At 66.7% G+C, this 16,281-nt stretch overlaps 7 protein-coding genes across 7 annotated transcripts; 3 read left to right on the plus strand and 4 right to left on the minus strand.

Moving 5' to 3' along the window:
* Positions 1-3,430: 3,430 nt before the first annotated feature.
* FA09DRAFT_297823 (LIP-domain-containing protein) lies at positions 3,431-5,091 on the plus strand (the record flags this gene model as incomplete). The annotated part of the gene is made up of 2 exons (XM_025740220.1): positions 3,431-3,798; positions 3,885-5,091. The coding sequence occupies 2 exons, from the start codon at positions 3,431-3,433 to the stop codon at positions 5,089-5,091; spliced, it is 1,575 nt and encodes a 524-aa protein (XP_025598211.1).
* Positions 5,092-5,379: 288 nt separating this feature from the next.
* On the minus strand, positions 5,380-7,587 carry FA09DRAFT_330098 (hypothetical protein). The gene is made up of 6 exons (XM_025742463.1): positions 7,222-7,587; positions 6,982-7,163; positions 6,659-6,855; positions 6,205-6,588; positions 6,045-6,144; positions 5,380-5,985 (listed from the first exon to the last, which is right to left on the minus strand). Exons 1-6 carry the CDS (start codon positions 7,521-7,523, stop codon positions 5,456-5,458), a joined length of 1,695 nt encoding a protein of 564 aa, XP_025598212.1. The 5' UTR covers positions 7,524-7,587; the 3' UTR covers positions 5,380-5,455.
* A 189-nt stretch (positions 7,588-7,776) lies between these two features.
* On the plus strand, positions 7,777-9,848 carry FA09DRAFT_330099 (PLP-dependent transferase). Its single transcript, XM_025742464.1, has 5 exons — positions 7,777-8,322; positions 8,419-8,961; positions 9,023-9,041; positions 9,101-9,159; positions 9,225-9,848. Exons 1-5 carry the CDS (start codon positions 8,038-8,040, stop codon positions 9,720-9,722), a joined length of 1,404 nt encoding a protein of 467 aa, XP_025598213.1. The 5' UTR covers positions 7,777-8,037; the 3' UTR covers positions 9,723-9,848.
* FA09DRAFT_360743 (hypothetical protein) lies at positions 9,709-11,146 on the minus strand. The gene is made up of 5 exons (XM_025745267.1): positions 10,755-11,146; positions 10,639-10,697; positions 10,318-10,575; positions 10,132-10,240; positions 9,709-10,069 (listed from the first exon to the last, which is right to left on the minus strand). Exons 1-5 carry the CDS (start codon positions 10,956-10,958, stop codon positions 9,854-9,856), a joined length of 846 nt encoding a protein of 281 aa, XP_025598214.1. The 5' UTR covers positions 10,959-11,146; the 3' UTR covers positions 9,709-9,853.
* Positions 11,147-11,660: 514 nt separating this feature from the next.
* FA09DRAFT_330103 (hypothetical protein) lies at positions 11,661-12,505 on the minus strand. Its single transcript, XM_025742465.1, has 3 exons — positions 12,307-12,505; positions 11,947-12,072; positions 11,661-11,890 (listed from the first exon to the last, which is right to left on the minus strand). The coding sequence occupies exons 1-3, from the start codon at positions 12,488-12,490 to the stop codon at positions 11,781-11,783; spliced, it is 420 nt and encodes a 139-aa protein (XP_025598215.1). The 5' UTR covers positions 12,491-12,505; the 3' UTR covers positions 11,661-11,780.
* A 158-nt stretch (positions 12,506-12,663) lies between these two features.
* FA09DRAFT_360745 (Gcd10p-domain-containing protein) lies at positions 12,664-14,724 on the plus strand (the record flags this gene model as incomplete). Its single annotated transcript, XM_025745268.1, has 7 exons — positions 12,664-13,119; positions 13,261-13,453; positions 13,537-13,745; positions 13,798-13,941; positions 13,992-14,142; positions 14,198-14,387; positions 14,437-14,724. Exons 1-7 carry the CDS (start codon positions 12,693-12,695, stop codon positions 14,722-14,724), a joined length of 1,602 nt encoding a protein of 533 aa, XP_025598216.1. The 5' UTR covers positions 12,664-12,692.
* FA09DRAFT_330105 (DNA glycosylase) lies at positions 14,453-16,259 on the minus strand. The gene is made up of 3 exons (XM_025742466.1): positions 15,757-16,259; positions 15,631-15,701; positions 14,453-15,576 (listed from the first exon to the last, which is right to left on the minus strand). The coding sequence occupies exons 1-3, from the start codon at positions 16,226-16,228 to the stop codon at positions 14,746-14,748; spliced, it is 1,374 nt and encodes a 457-aa protein (XP_025598217.1). The 5' UTR covers positions 16,229-16,259; the 3' UTR covers positions 14,453-14,745.
* Positions 16,260-16,281: the final 22 nt, after the last annotated feature.

Consider the following 16,281-nt stretch of genomic DNA (forward strand, 5'->3'; position numbering starts at 1 on the left):
CGGCTGCGGCGGAGCACCGGCCGCGGGCGCCTCGCGGTCATCGATGGGGTCAAGCACGATGTCGTAGTGCCACACATCGCGCACTGCCGGCGCAGCGCCCGACTGAGCGGCCTTGGAGCCGCTGGCGCCGCCCTTGCCGCCGCGTCCGCCCGCTCCGCCGCGTCCTCCGCGTCCACCGCCGCCGCGAGCGCCGCCACGAGCCGCAGCGGTGCCGCCACGGGCTGCGGGCGCTGCCGCCGCCTTGCCGCCAGTGGGCTGGCCGCCCATGCTGACGGCGTACATGTTGACGCGCAGGGCGATCGGGCGGCCCTGCAGTAGAGGCAGAGTCAGTGTATTGCGCCTACGCCACCGCGCCTCGACTGCGCACCTTGGTACCACCGGCATCTGGGCGCGGCGCCACATCTAGTGGGAAAGCGTGTCAGCAGCTGTCGACGCTCAAGCAGCGGCTGGTGTCCGTACCAAGCAGAGCGAGCGACTGGCGCTCCTGCAGCGCCGAGTGCTCCTGCTCCTCGAGCGACAGGCCGGCCTGCAGCGCGCGCGCGAGCTCGAGGCCTTCCTGGGACGTGTCAACTGCGGCGGCGGCTGCGGCTGCCGCAGCAGCCTGCGAGCGGGTCTGCGCCATTGTAGGCGCGGTGCAGCTCAAAAGTGAGGCGAGAGATGAGCTGTGTGGGGTGCTCGGCTGCGGTGGTGGTGGTGAAGAAGGCCGAGATGAGGGCTCGACTCAGCCTCTTGTCCGCGGCTGCCGCAGTGCGCGGGCCTCGCGCGCCTAGGGGCCTGTGCGGCGCTTCTTCCTTCGCTCGCCGCCTGCCTGCTCCAGCTTCCAATCAGGTGCAGCATGCAGCCACGCCAGCACATCGCTACGAATCTCTCAGCAGGCCTATCGATAGCCGCGCTGAGGTCATAGAGCGCTCGCAGCGAGTCCAACACCCCAAGGCAAAGACGGCCCACGGGGCGGCTAGGCCGAGGCACGGCGGCGCCCCTGTGACGCTCGCCGAGGCGGCACATCCCTGTCTGCGCAGCCGCGGCTTGATGATCTGCGGCCCGTCACATCGAGCGCTTTGCCGTCACACAGGCCGCGGAGTGTGTCTTGGATGATGAGGACGGCGTTGAGCTGGAGCAGACCTGCCTCGTCGAAGCGAGCAAGTCGCTCCCACCGCTCCGCACCAAGAGCTGCAAGCTGCTGCAGGTGCATCGGGCATGCATCGGGGCGCTGCCTGCACACGGTCACGACCTCTCGGCCCCCCGGCGCCCTGCCAAAGCGGCCTTCGTGAATGTTCTGCTGCCTCAGGCTGGACCTCCAGGGCAGCAGACGCTGCTCGTCGGGCCCGCTCGCTCGAGAACCGCCCACGTACGAATGCACGCAGGCCCGGTATCCGGCAGGGCGAGAGGCTCGGGAGCAGCGGAAGTTGCCGTCACGGCGCATCGCGCTGTTCTGGCGGCGCGGAAGCAAAAAGGCTCCGGCGCCGCGCGGCGTGTCGGGGGCCGGTGCTGCTCGTGCTGCTCTTGCACGCCGCCATCCCAGCACCAGCCGCCAGCCGGCGCAGAAGAAGGCAGACCACGAGCATCTCGCTGCTTTCGCGCTGTGCTGCTGCGGCTGGCGCTGTACCGTGCTCTGAGCTTGCATGCCGCTCTGCCGCTGCCGTGCGCCCCCAGCGCAGCAGATCTTGCGTGGACAGCCGGCTCCAGGAAAGCTTCTCCTCCTTCGGCGCAGCACAGAGTGCTCCTGCTGCGTCACACCAGGGGCAGCGCCGGCACGAGCCGGCATCGAAGGAAGCAGATGCGTCCCTGCTCCGCTCCGCCGAGCCGCCATGCACCGGCAGAAGAAGCAGCGCTAGCGGGACATCCGCACCGCTCTGCTCCCGCTCGCCCCCGCCGGCCAGACATCTGGCTCGCAACCGCCGCCGCAGCATCCAGCGGTGGGGAGCGTAGGGCAACGACGCCGGCATGACGAAGGTGTGCCTCGCTGAAGTCCAGGCGATCTCGCTGTGATGAGCACTTTACGTGAGAGGACAAACCCTATGCCTCTCCTCAGGAGTAAAAGCCGCGTGGCGCGCCGCTGCCGCAAGCACGCAGACGTCGCAGCGCAGCCTCAGCACCAGGCAGCAGCCGAGGCATCTCTCATCAGCATGCAGTGACCCGAGAAGTGTGCGCAGCATTCAGCCTCTGCGGTCGATGCGTGCAGCGGAGGGATGCCGCCCACCTCTGCGCTGCGCACGGCGTTGATGGAGCACGGCGCTAGGCGCGTCTCGGCAGAAGGCGCACGCGGCGGATGCTGATGGCGGCGCGCTCTTCATGCTGGTGCTGTGTGCTCGCGCGGTCTGGTGCGCTGCTGCACGGCGCCGATCCTCCGCTCTCTCACCTTCCCGTGCTTCTTCTGCTCACCGGCCCCGGCGCGCAGGAACAAAGTGGTCGTGCGCAACCCTGAGCTGCGCCTCAGCTCGCAGCGCGCTGCCGCCATGCCGTCAGCACGCCTCAAGGGCCGCGGCACATGAGCAGCAAGGCGCACCGGCCCCTCGGCACGCTCCCAGCGGCGTGGCTCGTGCACTGCCGGCTGCTGTCCTGCCCGCCGTCGCTCCTCCGTCTGCGCACTCCAGGTCACAGATCACGGCTCTCTCCTCTCGCTGCACCGCTGACGCTCCGAGTGCCCTGCACTGCAGCAGCGGTTGCACGCTCGAGCGCCTGGTGCTGGGTGCTGCGCGGCCACTCTCTGCTGCTGGCGGCGTTCTAGACGCTCCTCCTCCTCCTCGTCCGCCCCGCACATGGCCCGCGGGCCGTCTGGAACAGCCGCGCACACTACGGCCTGCTCCCGTGCTCGGCAGGCCTGCCGCTGCATCGCACTCGGCGTATGTGCAGCATGGTGATCGGATGATGCGGAACGAGGGCGCCGGCCACGAGCACGGCGAGACGCCATGGGCAGGCGAGCAGCCGTCTCGCCGACGCTGCTGGCCGGCCCCAGCAGCTGCGCCGTGCGCTTTCACCGACGGCGGGCGGAGGTAGAGCGGGCTGATTGCAGCCGCCGGCCGCCTGCCCGCACCCCACGGCCTCGGCGCCCCGCATGGTCATCGGGGCCCAGAGGAGCAGCAAGCACGCGGCATGAGCGCCGGTTGCGCGTCTCTCGGGCCACTCACTCTCCATGGGCGCCCTTCCATAAAGGCAGCGCACTGCCGCCATCCCTCCTCCATTCGCTCCCCCAGCATCTCTCCTCTCCGACTCGGCAGCCGCCGCCTACTCTCCTTTCCCTCGCACCGCCCCCGGGACCCGTCACCGCTCGCACAGCCCGTGTGCTGCCCACCACTCTCTTCCCACCCCTCCCATCCCACACGCCGCCATCATGCTCGGCCGCGTCTTTGCGCAGGCAGGCCTGCTGCTCTCGCTCGCCCTCTCCGTCGCTGCCGTGCCCGCCGTCGTCGAGGGCTCGCTGCCGCGCGTCATGCTCGACAAGCGCGCGCCTACCACGCCGTCCGCCGATCCCTTCTACAAGCCCTCGGCCGCGCAGCTCGCCAGCTGCGCGCCCGGCGACGTGCTCAACAGCCGCAAGGTCGAGGTGGCCTTCTGGTCGCAGACCAACTTCGGGCAGATCCAGGACTTCAACCAGAACGTGCAGGCCGCCTACCAGATCCTCGCCTGCTCGCGCGACATCAACGGCCAGCCGAGCAGCACGGTGACGACGGTCATGGTGCCGTACAACGCCAAGAGCAGCCCGCAGCGCCTGCTCGTCTTCCAGAGCGCCGAGAACTCGGCGTCGCGCGACTGCGCCATCAGCTACAAGCTGCTCAAGGGCTCGGGCCGCGGCGACTAGTGAGTGGGCGCGCATGGCGGCGCCCCTGCCCTTCACACGTCATGCACAGGGTCTTGCCTCATCTGACGCACACGCCTCTCCACAGCGACTTTGCCATCGAGCAGATCCTCATCAACCGCGAGCTGAGCCAGGGCATCATCGTCGCCTGGACGGATCACGAGGGTCCCGACGCCGGCTTCTCCGTCGGCAAGCTGGCGGCGCAGGCGGTGCTCGACGGCACGCGCAGCGTGCTCAAGTTCGGCACCGTCATCAAGAACCCATCGAGCGTGCGCATCGCCTTCTTCGGCTACTCGGGCGGCGCCCTCGCCACCGGCTGGGCCGTGCAGGAGCAGCCTGTGTACGCGCCCGAGCTCAGCTCGCGCATCGTCGGCGCCACGTACGGCGGCCCGCCGATCAACCCCAAGAATACGTTCCTGCTGCTCAACAAGGGCCAGGCCGCCGGTGTCGCCTTCGCCGGCCTCGCGGGCGTCGGCAACATCTACCCCGACACCAACGCCTACCTGCTCGAGCAGGCCACGGACGCCGGCAAGAGTCAGCTGGCGGCGTTCCGCGGCCCGCCGGGCTACTGTCTCGTCGAGGCCGTCAATGCGCTGCAGTTCCAGGATGTGTTCAGCATGTTCAAGTCGCCGCAAGACGTCGTGCTCAACGCGGCGCCCATCAAGAGCGTCCTCGACGCCGGTATCCTCGGCGGCAGCAATGCCCCGAGCACTGTGCCCTCGTGGCCGGTGCGCATCTTCCAGGCCAACATCGACGAGATCGTCGTGACGGGCGACGTGGACAACTATGTCAACGGCTTCTGCGACAAGGGCGCAAAGGTGCTCTACGTCAAGGAGTACGTCGGCGAGCACCAGTCGCTGTCGATCACGGGCACGCCTGCGGCGCTGGCGTGGCTCGACGACCGCTTCAACGGCGTCGACGCCGGCCTGAACGGCTGCAAGCGCGAGAACACGGCCAGCACGCTCATCAGCCTGCAGGCGTACAGCGTGTTTGGCCAGACGCTGCTCAACCAGCTGCTGGCCATCTACAACGCGCCGCTCGGCCCCGTGCTCAGCTTCGGCGAGAAGCGCGTGGCGACGCAGGGCGGCAGCGTCACGAGCCTCAACCGCAACTCCATCCTGGACCTCATCAACTCCGGCCGCGCCACGCCCAGCAAGAACCCCACCTCGTCGGGCAACTCGACCGAGCCGGCGGCGAGCAGCAGCAACAACTCGACCAGCTCGGACGGCCAGACGCAGAGCAAGGCCTCGTCGACGACCAAGACAACCAAGAAGCCCTTCTGGCAAATTTGGTAGACGGCCGGCCTCTTCCTTCTTTCGCGGATCGCTCACTAGACCGACCCTCACTGGCTACACGCTTTTTCTCGCTCGGCTCGCCTGTTCCAACGCGCCCCTTTCCCTGCTTGCTTCATCTCCCGTCATCGGCCTCTCCTCTCTTGTCGCTCTTTGCACTCCTCCACACACACTCTCTTGCTCTCTCGTGTACCCACACCCGCCGCCCTGCCGCCCCACTCTGCGCGGGCCGTCTGTCAGTCGTGCATCGCACGCAGCTCTCTCCGAGAATGGATGATTGCTCTGCGTGCTTCTCCGCTCGGTGGGTCGCTGCGTCACTCGAGTGGAAGGAGAGCAATGTGCATTGCGGATGGCTGGCGGACACGACCTACGACGTGCTGTCCTCTCGCGCTGGCGACGCAAAGGCGCCCGACGAAGCCGCTCTGGCAGGCGTAGCGCTCGGCGCCGGCGTTCTCGAGGCGCCTCGCGGCGTAGCAGCCGCCGCTGGCGTCTGCTGCGGCGCGACCGAGCCGTCCTTGTTTGCCTGCGCCGCAAGCCGCGCCTTGACAGTCTTGAGCTCCATGTCGATGCGGTCGAGCTGACGCTTCATCTCCAGCCCACTCGTCACGGCGCCAATCAGGCCCTCCCAGCGCTCCAGGTTGCGCGCTGTAGGGAAGACAGGTCGCGGTCCGACGGCAGGCTTGAGCTCCGCAAGCGTCTGTGCCACGCGCAACGCCAGCGTGGCGCGCGGAGCCAGCACGCGCGAGGAGCGCAGGTAGGCGCCGTGCGAGGTCGACTGGTTCGACGCTGTTGGGTTCACCGCTGGTTGAGACGCAGAGACGCCGATGAGATGCGGGTAAGGCGCCTTGTACGGCGTCGCTGGCACGGGGTCGAAGCGCGTGATGCAGTGCAGGTCGTCTGTCGCGAGCGGAGGTGTGAGAAGCCGTGAGAACGAGAAAGGGCGCCGAGCGACTCACCGAACGCTTGCTGCTTCAGCTCCGTCTTCTGCTTGTACGTCAGCTGCGTCTTGGAAGGGCCCGCCTCGTCGTCGCCGTCGTTGGCCTTGCGCTTCTTGCGCTGTAGGAAGAAGGGTGGTGAGCTGCAGTCGTCGACGATCAGAGACAGGTCGATGCTCACCTTGCCATCGCTCGGCTCCTCGGGCGCCGGCACGCTGCCCGGGATCGCGAAGCCAAGGCCAGCGCCGACGCTGGCCGTGCTGTTGCGATCTCCATTCGGCGTGCGTTCCCATCCGCCAAGCAGCTTGAGCAGATCCTCGCGCTCCGCCGCAAAGCGCGTCTCGTTCTGCTCGAGGCGGCGGATCTCTACGTAGAGCGCCTCCTCCTCGGCCAGCTGCGCCGGCGTGCGGCCGAAGAGCCGCTCGACTGCACGCTTGCGCTCGGCTTCGCGTGCGCGGTCGAAGGTGTAGGTAGCCAGCAGCGCCTGCCGCGTGTCCATGTCGGCCGTGGTGATGCGGGAGCGGATCAGGCGTCGGCAGAGGGCGTAGTAGCGCGCCTTGAGGTCCTGAGAAGTGCCAAGACGATCAGCATTCCCAGCGCTGCGTGCAGCAACTGCCGCTTTTCTGATCGCTCACCTCGATGCTCCGCTCCTTGCCGCGCCACTCCCAGCGATCGTGGATCACCACAAAGCGCAGGTCGTAGGCCTGGCAGAGGTCGATGAGATAGTCCGTCTCCTCCTTCGTCCAGTCCTCGTCGCGCAGGTGCTGGTGGTACTCTTCCGTCGAGTAGCTGTACACGCCCGAGTTGGTGTTGAAGTGCGCAAACTTGTACTCTGTGTGCGAGAGAGGCGGAGAGATGGACGTCTCAGCGCAGGGCTCGACCGCCGAGGTGCGGAGCAGACCGAAGGATGCTGCAACACGCGCCTGCTGCTCGTCCACTCTTCGGGCGCGACACTCACCTCTAGGCACCTCTTCTTGCGTCTCCGGCTTGCTGCTGCTGCCAGCTTGTGCCTCATCCTCGGCCGCCTGCTCGCCCTCTGCTGCCGGTGCTGCCTGCGCAGCCGGCACTTCCGCCTTGGGCACCCAGTGCGAGAGCACGAGGTCGTCCTCCCGAGCCGGATTCCGGAACGGCGCATTCACCCTGTGACGAGACACATGAGCGTCACATCACCTGTTCAGCTTGCCACAAAGCCACGCACCACTGCTTGGCCTTCATGGGCCGCTTCTTGAACTTGGGCTTCAGGCGCGCCTTTGCCGCCTGCGCATCTTCGAACTCGGCGCGTGCGATGGCCAGACTCGGCACACTGTCGCCGAGCAGCGCATACAGCTCGCGCGTGAGGCCATCGGGCTTCTTGGCGCCCGCAGCTGCCTTGCCGCTGCCGCTGGCGCCGGGCGCTGTGGGTGGGCCACGCCGCGCAGGTGCGGCGCGACGAGAGGAGGAGGCGCCACTGCCGGGCGCGGGCAGCGAGAAGATGTCGCGCACGTCGGAGGAGGAAGCCATGGCTGTTGAAAGAGGGCGAGAGGAGGTGAAGCGCAAGAAGCGCACCAAGATGGATGAGGAGCGGAGGAGAAAGTGCCTGAGGTCCACTTCGGCGACGCGTCTGCGAGGCAAGAGCGGGAGACGGGACACGCTGCTGCACGCCGCGAGCGTCTGGGGCGGTGCCTGACGCGCGGGGCACGCCCTATCGGGGCGCCGCTTGCGAAGCTTTGGGGCCGGCCGGGGAGCGCGAGAGGCTGCCTTCCCGCATCCACCTCCTCAGCGACATCTCTCTTCTCGGATCTGCGGTCTCGCTCCTCGCTCTCTCATACCGTCTATAGAGTACCACTTGCACCAGCGCCAGGGCGAGAGTTCAGCGCAAGTGCTCGCAAAGCTTCCATCCTTCCAGCGCCAGCGAGGCATTCGAGCCCGTGACTCGGGTCAGCCAACTCGCCGCAGCACTCCCGCTCGTGCATAAAGAGGCACCCCGTCCGCTGTCTCGGGTCGTTCTGCTGCATCCCACTACCGCCTCTTCATCATGCTCGCCTCGCAGCTCAAGGCCGCCCTGGCGCAGCGCCAGCATAAGGGCACGCTGCGCGCTCTCTCGCTCTACCCTGCCTCGCCCGCTCCGTCTACCTCTAGCGCTGCTACAGCCGCACAGCTCGTCGACTTCTCCTCCAATGACTACCTCTCCCTCTCCTCGTCGTCGACGGTGAGGGACAACTTCGTCCGGCGCGTCACGCACGCCGTGCAAAGCGGAGAGCCGATGCTGGGCAGCACGGGCAGTCGACTGCTGGATGGCAACTCGGACGCGCATGAGCAGGTGAGCGATCAGTGAGGCGCAGGAGGAGTCCGAGAAGCCGTGCGCTGTACTTGAGCCTCTCGCCGCTCTGCAGCACACTGACATCTCCCTCTGCAGCTTGAGCATCGTCTCGCATCGCACTTCCGCTCGCCCAGCGCACTCCTCTTCAACTCAGGCTTCGACGCCAACGTCTCTCTCCTTTCCTGTCTGCCACAGCCAGGTGATGTCGTTCTCTACGACACGCTCGTGCACGCCTCCGCCCACGAGGGCATGCGTTCCTCCCGCGCCCAGATCTGTCGCTCCTTCCGGCACTCCGACCCGGCCGATCTCGAGGCGCAACTGCTTTCGCTCCTCGAGCCGTCGCTGGATCATATGCCGCCCGCCAAGCGCGCCGCAGCGTCAGAGCTAGCACAGCGTCTCAAGTCAGGTCGCGCAAACGTCTTTGTCATCGTCGAGGGCGTCTACTCGATGGATGGCGACATCTGTCCGCTCCCGGAACTGCTGGAGATCCTCGAGCGCCTCGTGCCGAACGAGGACTGCAGACATGTCATTGTCGATGAGGCGCACAGTGTCGGCGTCTATGGCGATGCCGGTGAGGGACTCTGCGTCGCCATGGGCGTCGAGGAGAAGATCGCGGTGCGGCTCGCGACGTTTGGCAAGGTGAGTCTGGCTGCTCGCGAGGCTGACACAGGCACAAGCTTACGTTCCTTCGATGCCTCAGGCCTTTGGCAGCTCTGGAGGTGAGTGCTGCGAGAGCTCGCTTACCATGTTGCTGTTGCTCACATTACACTGTCCGCAGCTGCTGTGCTCTGCTCTCCGCTCTTGCGCCACTTCCTCATCAACTATGCTCGGCCGCTGGTGCGTACTGTGTCCTCTCTGTTCTTCGCAAGATGACGGCAAGCTCATTGTCGGTGCCTCTTCAGGTCTTCTCGACGTCCATGTCGCACCACACCATCCTCTCCGTGCACTGTTCGCTCGACGCGCTCTGCGATGCGCAACAGCCACGTCGCAAGGCCCAGCTCCACACCAACACGCGCCGCTTGATCGGCGGTCTCTCTTCCATCCTCCACTCCTCCTCCACGCCCGCGCCCGCATGGCTTCCAGCCGAGCTGCAAGCTCCGCAGCTCAGCGGATTGGCACCAAGTCCCATCGTGCCTCTCCTCACGCCCTACGCGCGCGAACTGGCAGAGCGGCTGCGCAGCAAGGGCTTCCTCGTCCGCAGCATCTGCTACCCGACGGTGCCGCGCGGGCAGGAGCGCGTGCGCATCTGCGTGCATGCCGAGAACCGCGAGGAAGACGTCGATGGCCTTGTGCGCGCCGTGCAGACGTGGAGCAGCGAAGTGCTGCAGCAACAGCAGCCGCAGCTTCCACAGAAGCGACCGGCAAACCTGCGCAAGGAGATCGACGCGGCTAGACTTTGAAGAGACGTGGTATGACGAGCTAAGACCAGATGCGCTAATTTTACAACGGGTAGACGAGTGACGGGCTACGAACAGGGGCGAGGGATGAAGAAGGGCGGCGTCTCTCATCTCAATGCAATAATTCCGCCCTCTCATGCTGTCTTGTGCGTGTGCGAGGCCGGGAAGAGGTGGAAGAGCCACACGCCCGTCCAGGGGATCATGAGCCACGTGCCGAGCGCGAAGGCCGCACGCTCCTTCTCGAACGCCTCGGCGCCGACGCTGTGGTGTGGAATGTGCAGTGCCTGCGATAGAGCGGGCGAGAGAGAGGCTATGGTGCCGACGAAGCCGACCAGCAGGAGGCCGATGCGCTGTGCGGACGCAGAGGTCAGGTCTGTGAGACTTGAGGAAGAATAGAGATGCAGCAACGCACCTGGAGAGTAATGACGTAGCCGAACGCAGTGTGCACCGTCGCCCAGCGCCGATGCTGGTCCCACTGCTTCGCCCGCGCAGTCTTCCACGCCATGAGCGTCGTTGCGGGCCTTGGTAGGGAGAAGAAAGGGAGGGGAAGCCGTTCAGCCTCGTTCGCTGCCTGCTGCACTCGTCACGGACCACGCACCACGCGACGCCCACCAGCACTACCGCAGCATTGAAGCTGGGCCATTTGAGACCGCTCCATTCATGCAGCTCAAACGTCTTGATAGAGTAGGAGAGGTTGAGAGGAATGAAGAGCAGGCCGGTGATGTTGAGGATCACAGCCGAGAGCAGTGTGGCGCGCCCGACCCAGCGGTGCAGCGTGCGGTACGAGGAGCGCAGACGAGCGGAATGCTGCATCGGGATGCCGATGGACCAGATGATCGCCGGGATGGCGTGCAAGCTGAAGAAGTAGAGAGGTTGACGATGAGCAAGCGTCGAAAGCGAGAGATGGGGAGGAACTGACCCGCCGTAGAGACCGGGCGCGCGGCTCATGCGCTCAGCGAAGAACGGCTTGCCGTCCTCCTGCGAACGAGCGTGAGCATTACGATCAGCCATGTACTTGGTTCATTCGGCTCTCACAGGCTGGCGATATGTCGTGAGCGTCGGAGAGTCCTTCATCGCCTCGGAGAGGTCGACAACAGGTGCGAGGTAGAGCAGCAGAGGTTGCGCGGCGAAGACGAGCATGAGTGCGCTGAGCGCCAGCATGAAGAACTGCGAAGGCTGCCGCGCCTTGGTCGCCGAGGCGGTGAGGCCCAGTCGTGCAAGGAGAGAGAGGGCAGACATGGCTGCGAGGTCTGGCCTAGCGATGATAAGGATGAGACGCAACAGTGGCTCTGCCTTGGACTCGTGCGCCTTTTGAATGTTCAGAGCGGGCGGCTGCTGCTGAGCTGAGCTCGACGTCTGACGTCCAGCGTGTGTACCTGATGACCGCGTGGAGTGCCAGGAGCGAGGCTCTTGAGGCGTGGTGGAGGCGAAGCAGCATCGGGAAGCAGCTGCTGCGAGGTCCGGGCCTCGCGCGGGGTTAAGCAAGCCGCGGCTCAGCGAGCGTGAGAGCGCCCAAAGCCGCGCGTCTCGCCTCTGCCGCGCACCGCACGCATGAAGGCTGGGCCCGCGCGGCCGCAGCGACCGCACACGCTGCGGCGAGCACCGCTCGGCGAGGCCAGAGCATGTGTTCGGCCTCATCGACGGCCGCTCGCTCTCCGCCATGCGCTTCGTCTCATGCTGCTTCTCAGCAGGCTGGTGGGCCCGCCAGAGGTGGACGGTGCGAGCGCTTGGGCGGCATGCTGTGCCGCGGCTGCAAGCCAGGAGCACGAAGCGGGACTTCTCGCTCGCTCGCTCGGCTCTGCGGCTGGACTTCCCGCCAGGCATGCTCAGTCGACAGCGTTTCTGTGAGGCAGACAGGTGTGGCTTACGGAGCCTCGATCTTCTTGCACACCGCCTACGCACCGAGCCGGTGCGAGGCGGACACGCCCACAGCGGCTCTTCTGTGCGGCAACGTCTGAGATTGCGCTGTTGGCTTCAGGGCCCAATGTGATGCAGACCAGCTACTGATACACGTGTGTGCTCTCTCTCTCTCTCTCGTCGTTCTTCATATCGCCCAAGTTTTCACTTCTTCTCGCCCTCGCTGCCGTTGCCGAACGGGTTGTTGCCGCCGAGCAGCTGCTGCAGCTTCTCGGGCGAGACATCGACGCCGGCGTCCTTCAGCTCCGTCATCACTGCACGGCCCAGTCAGCCTGTGCATCGACGCGCTGAACGGCAGAGCGCCACTCACCCTCGCTGACCTTCTGGCGCACCTCGCCGTCGGCCGCAATCTTGGCCAGCTGGAACATGCTCGGCGGCTTGCCGCTCTTGACGTCCACGCCCTTGCTCTCGAGCAGCTGCATCAGACGCTCCACCGCTGTGACAGATGTGTCAGATCTCTGCGGCATCTGAGATCTACAACGCCACCTGACGGATCTCTAGCTCGTCATGCTAGCTGTGGCCCAGACGGCCGGCCGGCAAGAGGCGCGGCCGGCCCACCGAGCATGCAGCGTCGCGTCAAGCAGCTGACGTGCGTGCAGATAACATGAACGGCCTACGCAGACCTGTTTCCCTGCATATCCTCAGAAGCAGCGTCTCCAGACCCACTCACCGGCCATAGCCTTGGGCGAGCCGAGCAGCTTGTCCATGGCGGCCGGCATGATCGGCGGCGGGTCCTGCGGCTCGGACGCACGGCGCACGGGCGACGTGGCGAGCGAGCGGCGCGCGACGGGCGCCCGGCGCAGCGTCGGTGCGACGGCGCGCGGCAGAGAGCGGATTGGGAGGCGAGCGAACATGGTGTGTGGTGTGAGGGAGGGGAAGCTGGAGGCGAAAGCGAGGGAGGGGCCCGGTCTGCCTCCACCTGGCGCGCCCAGGCCGCGCCTGCATGGAGAGCGTGGGACCGCGCACGTGACGCTCAGAAAGTGCTCCTGCTGCTCCTCCAGCCGCCTGCTGCTTCCTTCGCGACTGCATCTCTCCTCTCACCGACTTCTCGGCAGCATGCCGCTGCACACTGCTGCGCCGCCACGGCGCTCCTCGCGCCTCTCGCACATCCCCACGGCGCAACCGCTGCTGCTGCGTCTGGCGTCGGGCCAGACCCGCGCGGCGCTGCTGCCCACCGACCTGACCGGCGGCGGCCCTTCTCAGCGCGGCGCAGCAAAGACAGCGGCGAGCGAAGGGCCCATCGTCTCGCTCGGCAAGCTCGGCACGTTCCGCTCGCGCGCCATCGAAGGGCTGCCATTTGGACACTCCTACGAGCTCGTTGGCGGCGAGGTGCCGAACAGCGAGGACCGCTGGCGGAAACGCGGCGCAGCAGAGGGCAGCGACAGCGATGCCAGTGAGGAGGAGGTGAAGCCGCGCAAGGGCGGCAAGATGAAGAAGCCGGCTGAGGTGCGGATATTGGTGCAGGGCCCCGAGGAGGAGATCGGTGAGTAAAAGCAGCCCTGCGGTGCCGACGTGGAGGACTGCTGCTTTGCGGAGCTGGGACGTCGAGCTTGTCCTGCAGCCAGCACACGGCGATGCAAAGCGAGTGTGGCCGAATCAGCGCTCACACACGCATGTCTCTCAGAGGAGACCGAAGCGACCAACGAGCACTTCGGCGAGGAGACTGCGCCAGCCCTAACGGCGCTCGACGTCGATGCGCTGCGGCAAGCAGGCGTGGACGGGCGGCTCATCGTGCAGGCGGCGAGCGAGAAGAACGCGACGTTTCAGCAAAAGACGGGCTATGCGCAGGACAAGTACCGCAAGAAGAAGGAGATGAAGTGAGTGTGCATCGGAGCTCGACAGCCGTGCTAGTGCGGCGCGGCCCTAGCACACAGCTCTCGCACGCCCTGACGCTCCTCAGGCACATGCGGACATTCACACCGCTCGCGCCGACGACCTACAACGTCGCCGCCTTTCACTTTGAGCGCTCGCCGGAAAAGCTGCTGGGTATGCGTGCCGATGCGCTGTCGCAGATGCTCTCGTTTGGCAATGTCGGCGCTGGCGGGCGGTATATCGTGGTCGATGGCGTGGGCGGCCTGCTGGCAGGTGCAGTGCTGGAGCGGCTCGGAGGTGAGTGTGGCCTGGCCGGTATTGGGCTGTGCGCTGCTGACCTCGGACCTAGGCGAGGGCCGCGTCTTCATCATCAACGAGCACGACTCTGCGCCGACGCTCGAGCTCTTCATGAACATGAACTTGCCGCCGGAGTACATCGAGCCCGTGCTCAGGGCCGTCAACTGGGCAGCGACTGAGCGGCGATGGCGCTCGCGTGAGTGTAGCGCTGGTGGAAAGCACAGACAGCTGCTGACGATCCGCCAGTGGACGAGCCGTTGGCGGTCGACGAGGCGACGACGACGCCCGCTGGCAAGCCGCTCGGCGAGCGCGACAAGCAGCGTCTGCGCAAGCGGCGCGCGCTCTTCGAGGAGCACGAGCGGACACGGCACGAGCTCTTCGACGGCGAGTTCGACGGGTGAGTGCGATTGCCAGTTTGACCTCTGCACACTGACTGACGCTGCCTCGCACAGACTTCTCGTCGCCTCGCCATTCGAGCCCGTCTCGGTGATCGAGCGCCTCCTGCCTTTCATCGCCGGCTCCGGCAGCATCGCGGTGCACTCTCCGTACCTGCAGCCGCTCGTCGAGGCACACGCGCGTTTGCGCCTCACGCCGCATCTCCTCAACCTCAGCATCACCGAGCCATGGCTGCGGAAGTACCAGGTGCGTGCATTGCGTCTCCCGTCGTCATGTAGCTGACACGTGTGGCCAGGTGCTGCCCGGCCGGACACATCCGGAGATGACGACGTCGAGCAGCGCTGGCTACTTGCTCTCGGCGACGCGCGTGCTCACCGACGCCGAGTCGGAGGCGCTCGAGGCCGCGCATGCACAGGAGCAGGAGGAACGCGTGGCCGCAGAGGCAGCGGCGCCGGCAGCCGAGAGCGCTGCCGAGCCGGTGGCGGAGGCCGCTGCGGCGCAGCCGACATCAGAGGCTGCGACGGATGCTGCGGCAGATGCCGACGCCGAGCCGGCAGCGAAGCGCGCGAAGGTCGAGGAATGACAGCGTGTGCTTGAGCCGAGATCACGATGCCTCTTGCTTGACCTGGCTGCTCGTCTGCGCGTCTGCCAGTGGGATCGGCCGCTCATGCTCCGCATCAAGCTTCTCCTCGTCGAGCGACGTCTCGGCTTGCAGCTCGCCTTCGACCTGTGCGACGGCCTGTATCGCCTCGGCCTTGTCGTCGCTGAGCTCCACCTGAGCCCCATCCTCGACGGCCTCGACGCGATCAGGCGCTGTGAGCACGCGCACCTCCACGTCCTTCCACTCTCCTTCCTCTGCCGCCGTCTCGCGCTTCGCCACGGCCTCTGCCAGAGCACGCAGCTTGCCGAACCACTCCACCTTGCCGGGCAGCTGGTGCGTCGTGACGCGGCCGCTCGTGCTCGGCACACAGAAGCAGAGCGTGATGTGCGAAGGCGTCGCTGCGCTCGCAGGCTTCTTGTCGCCGTCGAGCGTCGGGATGTCGAGCTCGGCGTCGCTCTCGGCATAGCCAGCGATGGCGAAGGGCTGCAGGCCGAGGCCCGACTCATCCTCGGCTAGCGGCGTGCTGGCCGGCACGCGCACCCAGCGTCTCGTCGCCTCTGCTCCGCGCGTGGCACGCTCGAAGATCTGCGCAATGCCCTTGCCGACCATGACTGCGACGGCAGGGCGGCACTGCGCCACCTTGCGGATCAGCAGCGGCGCGCCAGCGGTGTAGTCCTGCGCCTTGAGGCCCGCGGCATCGCGTGTGGGTCGCGGGCAGAGGTTCGTCAGGCCGATGCGAAGATACGGCGCCTCTTGCACGAGCAGAGAGGGCCCTGCTGAGGGCAGGAACTTCGTAGGCGTCAGACCGGACTGATGCAGCGCCGGCCAGAAGTGCTGAAACAGATGAAGTGAGCGTCAAGCTAGCGGTAGTGCTTTCGTTGGACGCACATTCGAGAAGTGCGCAAAGTGATGGCCCGTCGCGCTAGAGGTGAGGCCCGGATTGATGCCGACGACGAGGACTGCGAGCGCTTTCAGGTGGTCTGCGAGGCAGAGGAGCTGCCGGCGCGTACTCACTGTCGAGGTCCGGCGCCAGATGGTCCGGCAGCAGCTTCAACACGCGCCCATCGGGCTGCTCGCCGAGCTCGGTGTCCTCCTTTGCCTTCGCCTTGCCCTTCACCCTCGCTTTGACCACCTTGGCCTCCTCTTCTTCCTCATCGGCCGCCGCCGCCGCCGCCTGCCCGCGAGCGGAGAGGCAGCGGGCGCGCTTCGGGTACCGGCGCTGCGATGGCTCATTGTCTTGAGCAGCTGCATCGCCGCCGCTACCCTCTAATTCCACAGCAGACTCTTCACCGCCGGTAGTGGCACTGCCGCCGCCGCTGCCCCGCTTGCCTGTCTGCGCATCCGCGCGGCGCGGCGGGGCCGGCTTGCCGCCGCGGAAGGAGTGGGCGTGGATGAAGGTCTGCGCGAGACGCGGCGGTGGCGGGCGCACCTCGACGTCGCCGGTCGAGGGCAGCAGCGGCAGACGGCGAGCCGGTGGCTGGCCCATGGCGGCGGCGGCGAAGGGCGGGAAGGAGGGGTGGAGGCGGGGAGCAAGAAGCA

Source organism: Tilletiopsis washingtonensis (assembly GCF_003144115.1).
Source record: "Tilletiopsis washingtonensis strain MCA 4186 unplaced genomic scaffold FA09scaffold_11, whole genome shotgun sequence".
Taxonomy (NCBI): domain Eukaryota; kingdom Fungi; phylum Basidiomycota; class Exobasidiomycetes; order Entylomatales; genus Tilletiopsis; species Tilletiopsis washingtonensis.